Raw genomic sequence first — 15,427 nt, forward strand, 5'->3', positions numbered from 1 at the left:
AGCAGAGCCACAATTACAAAAAGGATCCCCATCTTCTCTGCCCTGCAGATTAACTGCAGCACTCAGCAAAGCAGTGCTGCCTGACCTGGCCAAAGCTGGAGGGATCTGCCTGAGTCTCCCTCTCCAACTCTTAACCTCCCCTCTTCTCCAGGTGTTAAAAGTGCTAAGTGCACATAAGGCTGTGATGGGTTTTCAGATTTGCTGTCAGCCTGGTAAAGGCAGTAGATCTGCTCAGAAAAATAAGCCAGGACAGCAGCTTGTCTTACGTTAGGATTTGGCGAAGGTTCATCTTGTCAGAATCCTTTCTACCCGTGTAGGCTTGGATGTTTGTGGTGTTGCTGGCGGCTTTTTATCTCTGCAGGCTCCTTTAGCTTCTTCAGAAGTGAAGGCAATTCTTACACAGGCTCACATGACATCTTCTATCATGCCTGTAAGGTACAAGTGTTTGATTTATATTCCATGTAATGCCAGCATCCCACAGGGGGTAACCCATGAGGGATTTCCAGTGTAGCTTCCCAGGACCCCCTGTATTACTTCCATTATGTGTGGGATATGTGTTTCAGTAGACAGATAAACTAATGGTGACATGCAAAACTGATGGGCAGTTTTCTCATGTAGTATTGTGTGCTGCAGATTTCCCGTGACTGCACTCACTGACCATGTTCAAAACAGCAGATGAACTTATTTCTGCAGTTTTTATGTTGTGCATCTGCAGCTCATTTGAAATGGGCACTGTGGGTGTTCTTGTAGCTCTAGTGCTCTACAGGCATGAAAGAAGCAGGACTTGTGGGGTGGGGGAGAACTTCTTAATTAGTCTAATTTGGCTGGGGTAAAATATGATACAGCTTCCAGGCTAAAAGAAAAGGTCCAGTGGCAGAGTCTACGAGTGCTGGTCCTCTATAAATTGTGGAGTCCTTAACTTCTCTGAGGTGTTAGAGCCTCACAATCCATCAGCCTATTCAGGAGAGAGGTTAAGAGGGAAAGTGGCTGTGGAAGTTTTGCCTTTTCTAGTTCTTGCCAGGAAGTAAATCGCTGAATGGGAGTGTGCTAAAAAGTTTATCTTGTTGATAGCAACTATGTAAAAAACTATCTGCATTTTATTTGTCAATATTGCTAGTCCAGAGTCACTTATAATGGTATAATTGCACTGGCAAAGAAAATAGAAGCAGCATAGATGCTACAAAATTACTTAACTCCTTACAGAGGCATATTGTCCTGTAACAGCAACATGGGAAAAATAAAGAAACAGAGGGAAGGCCCTTTAATTAAGCCACTGTGATCTTCTTGCTTTTGAATTATTCAAGAGGGAGCCTTGGGCTTGAGGCAAAATTTCTTTTGGCACATTTATTTCAGTGCCAGTAACAGTATAAAAAGAAATTAAACATTTGGAAGAGAGGTCATAGAATTGATTTAAAAGTACCATTAATTGTTCAAAATAATAATCACTCTCTTTTATCTATGTGATTTTTTTTTGGTATGCTCTTGACTACTATGCTCCCATTATACTATTTTCTGCTCCCTTTTGCTTAGGGTACTGTTGCATGTTGTATTTTAGAAAAATATTTAAGTGAGATAAGGCCATTTGATACAAAGAAATAAACAGTGTCTGCTAGATTGTGCTGACCCCTGAAGATGCACATCTAAAAGGCAGGATATCATATTTATTCCAAAGATTGGTCTGAAGACAGAGCATGTTTTGCATTTTTTAGTAAAAGTTTTTTGACAGTAGGTTTTTGTTTAAAGCATTTACTTCCAACATCCCTAAATAGTGCTGTAACTGAAGCAGTCCTGAGAGGTGGCTTTCAAAAGATTATTGTCTGCAGGATGCATGGCCCTGAGTGTGTTTTAAGTGATTGACTTGTAAATATTTTTAATGAAATAACAGAACGGGAAAAGCAGTATTCTTCTGGGTGATGGCTTCCGGGCACTTTTCATGTAGTTTCAGGTTTGCCTCACTGCAAACTTTGGGCCATACATTCCAAAGCTTCTTCATACGTGGGCTGGATATGTGGAATTGTGGAGAATGATTTGAATGTTTTAACCTAGCAGCCTTTCAGATAACTCACACTAGTCTGTGCAACTGAGTCAAGTGGTCCCAAGAGATAAATTCTTTGAATCTACTGAGCTTGGCAGAGCTTTTACTGAAGGGAAGATGTAGGGCAGCCTGGATGCTATAGAAAGATAGCAGGCATGGGAATTCAGGGATTTTATGTGAGGAGGCAAAGCAAACTGGCAGCACTGAGTAGCAACCATGAGTAGGTGTTGTTTGGAGACCCAAACTAAACCCTCTCAGGAGGAGTATTTATCTGAGGGATTGACAAGGACAGAGAGCTCAGGGATTGTGCTAAGGGCAGGCAGCTGCACGCAGTGGCAGAGCTTCACACGCTGCTCTCAGCTGGCTTTGTGTAAAGGCTGTACAGAAGGCACTAGGAGGATTCATTTCGGAAGCTTGGGTGAATGGAAAACAGGCATTTTATTGCCTCTGCACTGAAGAGAAAACAAACCCCTTTGTTTTGTTATTATTTATCTATTTATCTCAGAGAAAGAGGCTAGAAACTTGATTTTAAGCGCTAGAAAAACCAGGCATTTGTTTTGTAGTTATTGCACTTGTTGGCAGGGAAGAACATGATACTTTGGGTGATTTAAGCCAAAAGAGAGTTGTATGGTTGGGGTTTTTGGAGCAAGTTGACTAGGTTTGGGGCTTTTTGCCTTCTCTTAGGACAAAGCAGGCTTGGAGTTGGGACGAGAAGGTCCTAATGAGCAATTGTATTTGTTTTTTCTTTTTGGCATGCCAAGATTTCGTGATGTGAGCATTAAGACCAACATTTGCTTTAAATCAGCAAATTTTCATGAAGCCAAAACTCTTTATGAACTGGACTGTTCTAATCAATTCACATCTCCCAGTCTGTTATATCATACTGTATGTAACAAGCCCCCATATATGTATTTTATACAGTCACATATACTTACATAGGTAGGTGTAAGATGTCACTATCCTCAATCCACTTTTTGGAATGGCAAAATGGTAAGGTGATGTGTAAAAACATGACGGTGTTAAGTGAAGAAAGTGAGCTATAGGGCTTGTTTTTTAAAAAATCTTCTGTGGTAGTGTGTGATATTAAGTAAATGAAAAAGCCTGAAGTTCAGGCCAGTATTAGCAAGATTTATTAAGTCTTTTCATGTCTGGACAGAAGCAGCATGTCACACTTAGAACTATTTTTAATGGCTCAGAGGTAAAAAAAAAAGGAATATGTTTTCCAGGCAACACACATTTGGAAATAAAAATACTCAGTGAGTTAATTTTGTCCTTGTGTTTGCCCTTGTGTTTAATTTCTTATAAACCCATATAGAAAGTGAAGGGATTCTTGTACCTTAGCTTGATGAAGAAAGCTGGGGACAGTTCCCATAAATCCCTTCAAAGTAATTTTAAAGCAGCTTTGAACGTGACAAGTGTTTAAGTGAATTATGTTGATAGACAGGTTTCATTAATTAAAGTGATGTCATTTGGTGTCTTAAACAGTTGCCCTGATTTTTCATCTGGGGCAATGTAACTGGAGGTCAACATGTGGTCAGCTTTACTTTGAAAGTAACCACTGTGGTCCTTTTAAAAGGGTGATGTCAGTCCCTTTCACATTTGAGTGTGCTGGTGAGCAAAGGAGGGTTTTTACTGCAATTTCTTGGTAATGGTGCCTACTGTGTTTGGAGCCAAGGCACTTTGCTGGGGACTTTCCAGTGAGGTCTGGTTGCCAGAGAGACTTGGCCTCATGATGTCGCCTTCAGCAGAAGTGCTGAGATCTGCCTGTACCAGAAACCTTTAAAACCAAAAAACCTCACCTCAGAACACTGAGTTGGGCTTGCTTTCCTGCCTTGGAGAGGGAGAGAGGGAACATCCCTGCTCCTTGCAGGTGCCCTCCTGGTGGCCAGGGGATGGATGGCACCCACCTCCCTCAGCCTGGCTCTGTGGTCAAGCAAGCAGGTAGAACAGGATGGGTGTTTCTGTTGTGTTCAGGACACTTGCTGCTGTGAAGGTGAAACTCAGGAGGTTTGTAATCTCTGGGCAGGTATTGCTTGTGCATGGGTGCAGGGCAGCGAGCAGCCGAGGGGAGATAACCAGCAAGATAACTAGACACCCCCCACAAACCTCTTTTGTCTTACACGCCTACCACAATAAAAGGATTATTAATTTTCTTTACCACTCTGGCAGATAAAGCTAACCTCTCTTTGAAGGTAGTTTGGCAGCTATCTAGGCCTTTTAATGAAGGTGCTGCAAGCAGAGTGGTTTCTTGGCAGCTCCTTGCTGGTGTCATGCAGAGTTTGAGGGAACTGATCCCCTCTTGCCTTCCCTGCCTCCCTCAGATTCCTTTTGAAGCTGACTTTCTTGTGGGACACTGATGTGTACTTCAGGATACTGGCAAAAAGTCCTCTAGAAACAGTTTTGGGCTTTTTGACAAGAGAATGATGTTTTAAGTTATCTTTGCTGACAGAACAATCTGTGAACTTTAACACTCAGCAGTTTTACACCAGACTTTTGGTAGATGTGATGGTACATCCGAAATTCGGTTCAGAGCTGTTGACTAACTCCAGTTGAGGCACTTTGCCAATGTGTTAGGTATGTCCCTTTATCCTTTGCTATAACCTTCAGTATGAAGTTGATGTTAAACTGCCTTTCATCTTTCTGAAGGTAGCAATATTTGAAATAGATGTATATCCTTGCATTTCTAGTTGCTGTACTTTGCTCTAAGTCCTGCTTTCTAGAAATATGACTGCTCTGACTTTTCAGCCTTCAAAAGTGGTTTTATTATGAAAAAATGTTAGTATAGAAAAGAGCTGTCCAAGAGTAACAATTGGTCTTTGAGTACATGCAGGAGAGTGCTCTACCATGATCACCCCTTTGATAACCTTGCTCCCTCTGGACTGAGGTCAATACAGTATTAATTGCCTTCCAGAGATAAAATTCCCTTTATATTTCTGCTTTAGAAGGCATTGATAGACTTATCATGTAAAAGCATCAATTTCAATGGACATGTAGTAGATGCCTCTGCAAGTGCCAGGGGTTTAAAGGTAGCTTTGAAGTTGAAGAACTGAGCTGGGAGTTCCTGCCTGACTTGTAGAGATATATCTTTCATGATGCGTAATTGAGAACAGGTAAATAATTACCTATGGTGCAGGTCCTCAGAGTACTTGGCACAAAATTGTTTAATTTTTTCAAGGGCTGTGTTTGAAAACAAAGCAGTCATGCAGCCTTGACTGGAGAACTAGAAAAATGGTTTGCCTACCTCCATTTTCTCTTTTTCCCTTCAGATAATAAGATTTTGATGAAGAAGTGGCTGGGGTGTGGTGTGTGGGGTTTTTTATTGTTGGGTTTTTTTGCTGTTGGTTTTTTTCCCCCTGAACTATTCTCTTTTGAAAGCCACATCTCTTTTAGTGAGGAACATACTTGTTTCTATAAGGTTCCTTCTCAGATAAGAATGGTAAGACTATTCTGATATGGTTGAAGTAACCTAAAGTGCAAAATTATTTTATACTAATTAAAAGCAAGGTAATAAAAGTTGGAAAGATTCTTCAACTACTTTAAACTATATATAATGTTTTCCAATGCATCTTTTTCTGAGTGTGCAAGTAAATTAATTTCCAGAAGAATGCTCAGCATTTGAAAGTACAGGGAAGTTTATTTGAAAATAAAACAAACTGTGCTTGTGCAGTCAGAGATTGGCCCACGTGCATGGGTTGCCCTACTTCTACAAGTGGCATATTTTGAAATAAACAAGGGAACTGTTAGAAAGGACAGCCAAGCCCTAAGGAAGAGGAAAAAATGTTCTTGTATTCTGTTTATTAGCAAGAGACAATCACTCTTGCTCTCCATCTTTGGGTTCCCATCTTGTGTTGAGGTCTGTGTTGTTCATCTCTTTTGGAAGCAGAGACTCATTGCTCTCCCCTCCAAGAAGTCATGATGTGAGGAAACTAATATATTTTAAGATTGCATCAAGAGATGAGCCTTTAAAATGTACTAGAATCTTCACAATCTCTTAATTGGAAATAGTGAAGGTTATATTTTGTATATATTCCTATGAGTTCAGGACCCAAGATTTCAAGAAAACTATCAATTTACTGCAAGATGCTTAATAATTCACTACAGCTGTCCATCCTAAATTTTCACATGGAGACCAAGATCTTTTGAGCACATAGAAGTGCAAATGGACCAACAGACCAGGGAAAAATATGCTGTAGCATTATATGTGATTTGGTCAGCAACAGCTTTGATCCAGAATTTTTTATTTTCCATATCAAAAAAGATTCCTGACCAGCCCACTGGGCTTTGTGTTGACCTCAGCTGCACTAACAAAAATAAAATTTGTAATTCCTAATATCACAAGGGAGAAAGAATATGTATAGGCATGGACTGCAAGGCTGTGACAGAGCCCCAGCAGCACAGCTACAGTCTCCACAATGCAGACTCAGCACAGTTTGGGGTGCATGAGCTGGCCTTGAATACTTGACAGAGTGGTAAAAATGCAGTGACAGAGTGGTAAAAAAATACTTTTACTCCTGTTGCTGCCAATGGGAAGAAACATGTGGAGGCAAAGTGAAGCAGCAGAGTTGTCTTTGCCTCAAGCCTCTGAGCATCCAGGGCAGTGTAAACAGCATCTGCAGTCCCTACAGGTGGTGAATCCCACCTATGTGCAGGGAGTATTTCAGGGCCATTGGCTCCAGGTAATTCAATTTCTAGTAATTACCATACTGGAGACAATTTCGAGGAATGAAGTGTGTGTAAGGGAGAGGACAAAAAAGGGCACCAGCACTACAAACAGAGGGAACTGAGGAGAAAATAACACTTTTAAACACTTTTAACGTTCTGCTTTATTGGATATCTATTCTGTTTGAATCAACAATGATATATATTTGAATCAAAATTACTTAATCAATTTAATCAATAAATTGTGGGTTAAATAATTTTTTTCATACCTATCTTAGAGTGGCATGTTTAACATTTATGTAACTAATATGCTTGATAAGACAATTGCAATGTAGATTCAGTGGCTATAAATTTTAAGAGAAAAGTGATAAGCATACTTGCCTGGAAGAAGAAGAGAAAGAATTTTTCTGTAGGCCTTTTTTATGCAATCAGGGTTCCAAGACCTGGTTTCCCTGACAAAGGTTGTACAAATAAGGAGTAGGCATACATGAGGGAGTAGAAATGCTTTCCATACACTGAGGTCTAATGGAAGCAAAATGAGACTGGTTAGAAGTTACTTGATTTTTTTCATTGGGAGTGAAGTTTAAAAGTTTGTTATGCTTTGTCATGCTGTATATTTGGTTATGTGGCTGGAAAGCTGTTTTTTGGATAGGAATAAAAAAGTCATGCTTCAGGACAAAACATGAAAGCAAATTATTATTATTATTATGCCTACTGAGAGAAGTTTCAGCACTGTACATAAAAACAAACAAGCTTCCCACACACACACATACACTTTAAAGCTTTGTATGTGAACTGTAAATTGCTGCCAAGGAAAGTGCATGTTTTTATTTTAGTTGATATATTTTAATTGGATTTTAAGTGGCTGATGAATAAACTGCCTTACATTAATATATTGGCTCTCAATTAGAATGTATACAAACATCTGAACTGTGTAGTGATGAGATTGATGGGTATTATTCAAAAACTGAGAGATGCAGCCTCTGTTCTGCAGTATTCTCCCCTTCCTTTGCTACATGTGTCTCTGTGATTTCGTTTCTGATTTGAGGGTCATTCCCCAACATTTTATGATACTTTTTGATAAAATTGTTTTCTTGTTTAAACTGTTTTAAAAACTTCACTGTTTTCTCCTGTTTTTCCTGAAATACTCCTTTTTTTTTCAAGCAGCAGCCTGCATGTAATCACTGCTTTATCTGCAGTGTGGGGTCTTGGGGAGAGGGGAAGAAAGAAGGGCTTCCATCCTGCCCTCATTCTCTGCTGCATGTGCCAAGCATCCTGGTACAAAACCAACTCTCCTCTCTCCTGAGCAGAAGCAGTAATTCAGGAGTAGGAGAAGGCACCCTCCAGCCCTAAGGAGGGCCTGAGTAGCCTGGCAGACAAACATACAAAATAGCATTACAAGGGTGCAGCTCTTTGCTAGCAGTTGTTCAGCTCTTAGTTATTTAATAATGTGAAGGGTGGTTCCACAGCTTAATGGGCTGTTAGCTAAATAACTACAGGTAGCCCTGTGAATTTGCACAGCCACTCCCCTTCTCCTTTAATTATCCAGTTTTATCGTGTTTTCCCATCTATGCCTCTGCTCTGCTTTTGAAGCTGGTTTTCTTACCCAGATGCCTCCGTCTCATCCTTCACTCTGCTGCTCCAGCATGAAATGCAGATGTGTGAGTGGTACAGATGAGAGTTGCAGTAAGCTCTTGTCTACCTGTGAAGCAGAGAGCTTTAGAAAGCAGCTGTTGCTGACAGGCTACCTGGTGGTTTTGCTAAATGTTGCAAGGATTGACATTTCATGCAAAAAACCCCAGAAATAGTAGGTTTTCTCCTTTGCCCATGAATAATCCCATTGATGTTCCACTGAATAGTCAAAGAAGGAGAGCTAGCAAATCCAGATTACTGCATATTTATATTATTAATTCCTCCATTATTCTGCTAAGAAACAACAGAGCACAGTTTCTCTGAAACTAAGACAGAATGCAGAATTGGTTTTCACTTAATTGGCTCTTTTGAGACAAGTCTCTTTGAGAAGCAGGATGTTGTTAGTCCACTGTGTAAAGACAGTGTAACAATACACTTAACACATAGTCCAGAAACAGCTGTATGCAGGGGCCTGTATTTGAGGGGTAAAAATACCCTCATGGCTTTCAAGTAGAAATGAGAACTTATACAAGTGCAACTTTGTCAAGAAGTTTGCACTAGCACATGAAATTAGTCAGTCACTGAAATTTTAATATCAAAATGTCCAGTAGAGATAATCATTATCTCATAAAAACATAGGTTGACTTTCATTTAAAGTCTGTTTTGATAATCATGGTCTTCCTTCATTCTTAGAAAGCGAATAAAGAGTGAGATTAGGGTTCACTGAGCATGAAAAATACAGGATTTGGCTTAAAAATTGAGATGTAGTCTGTAATGTATAGTGGAGTTTGCTTTTCTCTTCCTGACACCACTGTAAGTTTTAAGTACTTTCAAAAGTGTTTGTAATTATGTTAAATATTTGTAAGACTCATTTACCTAAAGATGGTATCATATAAATGTAAGATTACAAATTATCTTCACTTTTAATTGTCTGTTGTTGGGTGAGGTTCAAGTTTATAGGTGAGACAGTTCAGTGGGGTGTTAGTCTTGCAGTTGCTGTCTGTTGAAATTTTATCAAGATTCTCATCCCTGCTTAAATTCAGTCTAATAGCATGGAAAAGTAGTTAAGAGTCATCAAATAGTTTTGCAGTGTTAAGATTTTAAGAAAGAAAATGAGTCATGGTGCTCAGCACTTCAATGCAATTGGTACCTGAAGGAAAGAGTGTCAGGACAGATATTCTGTTCAGGAGAAAATAGTGGAAGGGAGCCCTTAACTGTGAACCAGTTTCATCCTCAACATTTTGAATCCGTGTGTTTTGCTTTGTGTTTCTAAAACAATGGCAGCACCCAAAACCTCACAACAGCATTTCCCAGCACAGTCTACCCTCATGAGGAGCATCTTTCCATTTTACTTGCAGGCTGACTTCAGTTTTGACTAAGGAGGGCATTTGTAAGCATTTGTTAGTCCATTCCTGTTTGACATTTCGGCACATATATAAATAATTTGCTCAAAGCCTTTAATCCTTAGACTTTGCAAAGCAGAGGGTAGTTAGCAATGACGATTATCTGATGCAGACAAGTGGACATTTCTTTAAGGATCAGGATCCTATGCAAAGCAGTGTTTTCAATCCTTGCATCATCCAATTTCCATTTGCAGTTTTGGCTTTAATTTCAGGAGCTACCTTGTTGTGTCCTTTACACAGTCCTGAAAGAGAGAACCAACCAAGGCCACTGTTTCTTCAAACTATACCTATTGTTGCTAAATGCAATAGCTTTGCTGCTGCATTTGCACGTTCATACTAGAAAGGAAAATAAAGAAAGACTGTATTTATTAAATTATTTTATGGGGAGGATCACTCAAAACATTAAATTTGGAAATTGTGAAAGTAGGGAACTGTGTAGTACTTCCCTTGTCCACCCCAAAGTGATGATCAAAACAACAAATACCAGCACAAGGGAAGGCCTTACCAGAGTGCTGGAGAACACTTAAATACCAAGATAGATGTGTTTGGTACTATCAATTTGCATCATTTTCCACAAATCTACCTTTTTCTTGAGGTGTGCAAAATTAACTAGGAGATCACGTGTCAAGCTGTTGGACATTCCATGGCACTTGTAAAAGATCCTTTAAAATATCAATTAAAAAGTTACCAAACTTTTGCAGGTGAAGAGTAACTTTCTGTGAATACTTTCTGTATTTTCTGTTAATTTATTTTGTGATTAATAGCTAACTCTGCTCCCATCCCTTTTACTGCAGTCTTTCCTCAGTAGTATTCCCCTAGAATCCTTATCAGAGGGAGCAGGCAGTCCTTGGCCCACTGCAGTTACAAGCAGCAGAGCCAGGGGCACATGGCTGCCTGGAATGTTTGAGAAAAGAGCTCTGATGTGCTGGGAGGCAGGTGAAATTGGCTCCAGGTGTTGTGAAAGCCACCTCAAAACTTGTACTGTGCCTAAGTTGTGGGTACTGTGTACAGGGGTGGTCCTAGCAGGCAGAAACATCTTACAAAGTCATGACAAAACACTTTTTCCTATCAACAGCCCACCCCTCAACATTATTCTGGATAATAAAGCAAAGCAAAATGCTTAGTTGAATTTTACAAATATGCAGGTACTGTCTTGGTAAGATTTCTCTGGTAAGGTATGTGGCTTCTTGAAGTTCATATTCATATTAAGAAGGATATATATGAAAACAAAAGCCTAATCATAAACTCTGGTTTATCTTCATGGAGATAAAATCTTTCAGAAAATTGCTTTGACTTGAAAAGGCATCTCAAGCTGAGTTTTATTTTGTGAACCTGTTGCAGTGCCATACTGCAAAGGATGAGGCGAAGACCTAGTAGACTTACGTGTTCAGTGATCGGTTGGTTAAAGTAATTTCTTCTTGTTGCTTAAGAAAAAGTACATCTTTTAAGTCTTTGTTAGTACTCCAAGGCTTTCAAAACACTTAACAAGCCTGGCATTTGCAGGCTGGTAATATGTTTTGCATAATATCAATGGCCTGTCTTTGTAGCCCATGGGAAAAAGAAATCTTTTTCTTCTTTGTGGCGCATTCCCCAAGATCATTACAAGTGGAAACACTTTTTGTCTTCTGAAATCTTAATTCCAGCAGCCCAGGTGTTTTGATGAAGCTTCCAGTATATATCTAGCCAAAATGGTTTTGCAAAACTTAGCTGCCTTTTAGTGAGAGAGTCAGTTGTATTTCTTGTAACTTTATGGAGGCCTTGCTGGAATATATTCAAACAAATGCAAGAAATGCTGTTTGATCTCTTCAGATGGTTAAATTGTGATTCCTGTTAGCACTGCTTTGGCTTGGTGCACCCTGTTTCCTAGTCAACTGAGGATGAAGTTGGAGGAGCTGGCAAGGCTATGATATTTACATAATGCCTTTTTTTCCTGTGAACCCTGAATGTGGATGGAAACAGCCTCTAATCTTCTTAGTGATCTAAGCAAAGATTGAATGCTTTGGGTCAAGCTGGGGTTTTGGATAGGCTCAGTTAGAAAAAAAAATTCAGAAATCCCAACTCTTCACAATGATTGCAAATGGAAATATTTGCAGACTGAGCTAGTTAATGTTTTAGTAGTTGATAATATTTTTATTATTTCACCAGTTTGCAAATACCACATAATCTGTTTTGAGCCATACTTTTTGAGACTTCTTGGAAGCAGAACAAACAGGCCTTGTGTTAAGCTCTGGGCACTGTTCGAGTTCATTCCCCTTAGGGTAGTTTTAAGTTGTATCATGAGGGATGAAAAGGCAAGTGTCAGAATAAGCATACAACCTCAAAATGACTGGGAAAGACTGCATATATGATCTTAATCCTTCTTGCACTACTGCCACTATGGCATGTTGAGAGGAGGAGTTCATTAGGTAACTGTCCTTTCATATCTCAGCTATTAAAACATACTGACTGGGATTTTTGTTGTGTGTTACAGTAACATAGCTTTTCAAACACTACTACCATAAACTTAAAGATTTTAAATTTTTTAAAGTGGATAAATATCCTGAACTCAGGCTAGAAGTGACATTTCATGCTTGATTTGCCTTGTCTGCCTAGATTTTGTGGTATTTCATGCAGAAGTTACAGCTTGTCAGGGGTTCTGAACCAATGTGCAAGTACAATGTATTACAATGAAGGGGGGAAAAAATCAGCCTGTCCTATTTACATTTTCCTTTTTCTTCAGGCTTACCTTCCCTAATCCAAAAAACTCATGTTGAGTCGTTTGACTTAATATTACCACAAGAAGTTTTATTATGTAATGCATCTTCACATAATATAAGATGACTCAGAGACTGATTTCTCGGAACATGAAAGTTAGTAGGAGCTGCTAGCCCTCTTTTAATACCAGCAGCCTAAGGTTTGCAAAGCAAATGGTCAGGTTTTATGTGATTGCTTTTGTAACTTCAGTTCAGCAGCAGGCTTTTTTTTTTTTGCTTTGTGTTCACTAATAGAATCAATATTACAACCATTCCCTGCTTGAACTTCTCACCACTGCATTTCATTAACTTTCTCAATATTTGATGCAAAATGTTTCTAATTAACATGCCTCTGAATAAAGAAAAAAAGGATTCTTAAAAACCTGTGTGCAGTCTGTGTAATAATAAAATTTTATTCTCAGCTATGAAGACTTATAACATTTTATGGCCTTTTTCAAAGTTGCAGTTGCTATTATTTTTATTTTTGTAAGTAGTGTATTTTAGAATTAAACCTTTTTTTCTCTACTATAATTAATAACTAGAAAATTAAAACATAGTAAGGCAAGTAAGGACATGATTCACTATAGAGAAAAAAGAGCACAACCATACTCAGAACTGGTCTAATGTTCTAACATTTTCATTAAGGGAAATGCTTAGTAGATTCTATCTTTTTGGTATGTGCTATCACTATTGCACACATTAGGCGTGCATCTGTTTGGGTTTTTCTCCCTTTATCTGCCAAGGAGATGATCCAATTTATTAAAAAAAAAGGAAAAAAGAAAAGGAAAAAAAAAAGAGGAAAAAAAGGAAAAAAAGCAGGGAGTTGGGAGGGGTGGGGACAAAAATGGAGACATATATCAACTATGTTCTTGTGATTATCCAGAAATAAATTTGAGGAGTGTAAGAAAATTTTGGCCATCCACTGTAAAACAGCATAAATTTTGAAGTGCAGGGATCAAGGGCAATTTCATGAACATGGCTGCCTTGCATTTCCTATGTGGAAGGAAAATATATAGGAAGGAATAAAAATATACACACACATATATAAACTTTCTGTATGTGTATTCATTTTTACAACTAAAAGGAGATAAATACATAGGGGTACATAGTTGTGCTTGTAAAGGTTTATCAAAGGATCTGACCAAGTCTGACCACTGAGCTCTGTATTGTTATTCTAATGGGAAGAAATAAAAGATAGCAAGGGGCCTATGGCCTCAGAGAGCAACTTGTCAATGAGATTGAGGCAGTCTAAATCTCTTCAGCCCTTCCTCCCTTCTCCCACCCTGGCAGCACATTCTCCTTGCTCCTTTTTGCTTTCACTTCTGGGAGTGTGTCCATGCCATGAACAGTAATTGTCTCCTGCTCCACTTCCTTCACATTGTTGATTTTTGTCAGGGTGAGTAATGCGCTGAGTTAGGGCATGAACTCCCGTGCCAGCAGGAGGGTATCTGTGGATTCCTACAGCTGGAGGCCACAGGACCGCACCTTTTAGTGGCAGTGTGGATTTAAATCAAATGGAAAGCAATATGGAAAAGCAGCCTGAGCTTTACATGCATCATGCCCCTCATAACCACAGTGTTCACTGAAATAACAGGAGAGATTTAGACAAGTATGCCACTAGGCTAATTAAGGGCTCTTCTGCTAAAGAGGCTTTTGTCTCAAGCTTTAGTTCTGGAGATCTGAATGTAGCTATATATAAATAAAAAATAATTTCAATAGAACCACATAAACAAGACCAATTTTATGGCCTTGGTTAAGACTTTATTTTTACATATATACCAGTATATGGCTGTCCATACTCAAGTTTCAGCTTTGGGATTTTTAAAATTTAAAAGTGTTTAGGAAAAAAAATTACAGATGTTATTTTATTCTGTCTGTTTTCAGCCAATATTTCCATGTAAATGGTATGTCTATGAAGCTGGATGTCACTCAAACCATTCAGGTTCTCTGTTTGAAATGTAAAGGCTGGTTTCAGTGAAACTTCTCTTGTTGGAAACAGGAGCTGCATGTTTTGCTCTAGAAGCAATGCTGGGCTGACTGTTCATCAGTAACTGAATAATTCTTAGTGATTTGAATAGGCTTTTAGAGTTTGACAAGTTTAGCATGTATGGAAACACCTGTAGGGTTCCTTTGCATTAGCTATGCCTGTGTTTGAAAATGTTCATGAATGTCTGAGGTAAAGCAATAAGCCTGTGCTTCCATAGCTGTTGCTGATTTTTAAAATCTTTGTGCTGCTTGAAATAAATCTGATCAGTTTCAGCTTGATGATTACACTTGTACTTTTTTCCTTTCCTTCCACTTCACCTTCCATCCTTTCATAAACCAGTAGGGATACATTTCTCTTCCATGTGTGTAAGCATATCTAACACTTACTGTTAAAGCTGGTTTGAATTAAGTATGTTTTCCCAAATTTTGCTACTGCAAGATGGCTTGTTTTCACAATTATGACAATTATGTTGAATTATATTGTCTGTCCCCCTCTTTTTTTTTTTTTTTTTTTGGTTATGAAAAGGCAGTGTCTTGGTTTTCTAGAACATGGTCTACCAGTCCCCTTACCATTCCCATAGTACTCTTCTCATAAAACAAATGGGAACAGAAGGTTTAGGAAATACACACCAATTCCTGACTAAACTTAAATGTCTCATGGATGCTTGTGCCCTTGATGTTTGGTTGCATTTACTTTCATGTTATGTGATGCTCTTTCATTAATGAAAGCCATGGGGATTGTTTTGATCCTGTTATTTATTTTTCTCCCTAGCTGTGTGCTGCCCACCTGCCAACGCGATCGGAGGCGCCCAACCACTACCAAGCTGTGTGTCGGGCTCTGTTTGCTGAAACAATGGAGCTCTACACTTTCCTGGCCAAAATTAAAAGTGCAAAAGAGGTAAGCAGTCTGAAAAGGTTTTCTGCTTTTGAGCTCATCACCATGTGAATTTGGTTTACAAAGTCACTTCTGTACCCAGCCA

General features: G+C 38.9%; 1 protein-coding gene across 1 annotated transcript in view; it reads left to right on the forward strand.

The window, feature by feature from the left end:
* SPIRE1 (spire type actin nucleation factor 1) overlaps positions 1-15,427 on the forward strand; it is a 128,029-nt gene that overhangs the window by 62,821 nt on the left and 49,781 nt on the right. Inside the window, 1 exon segment of the mRNA XM_030944194.1 lies at positions 15,220-15,345. Within this exon segment, the coding sequence (XP_030800054.1) occupies positions 15,220-15,345 (126 nt within the window).

Source organism: Camarhynchus parvulus, chromosome 2 (genome assembly GCF_901933205.1).
Source record: "Camarhynchus parvulus chromosome 2, STF_HiC, whole genome shotgun sequence".
Taxonomy (NCBI): domain Eukaryota; kingdom Metazoa; phylum Chordata; class Aves; order Passeriformes; family Thraupidae; genus Camarhynchus; species Camarhynchus parvulus.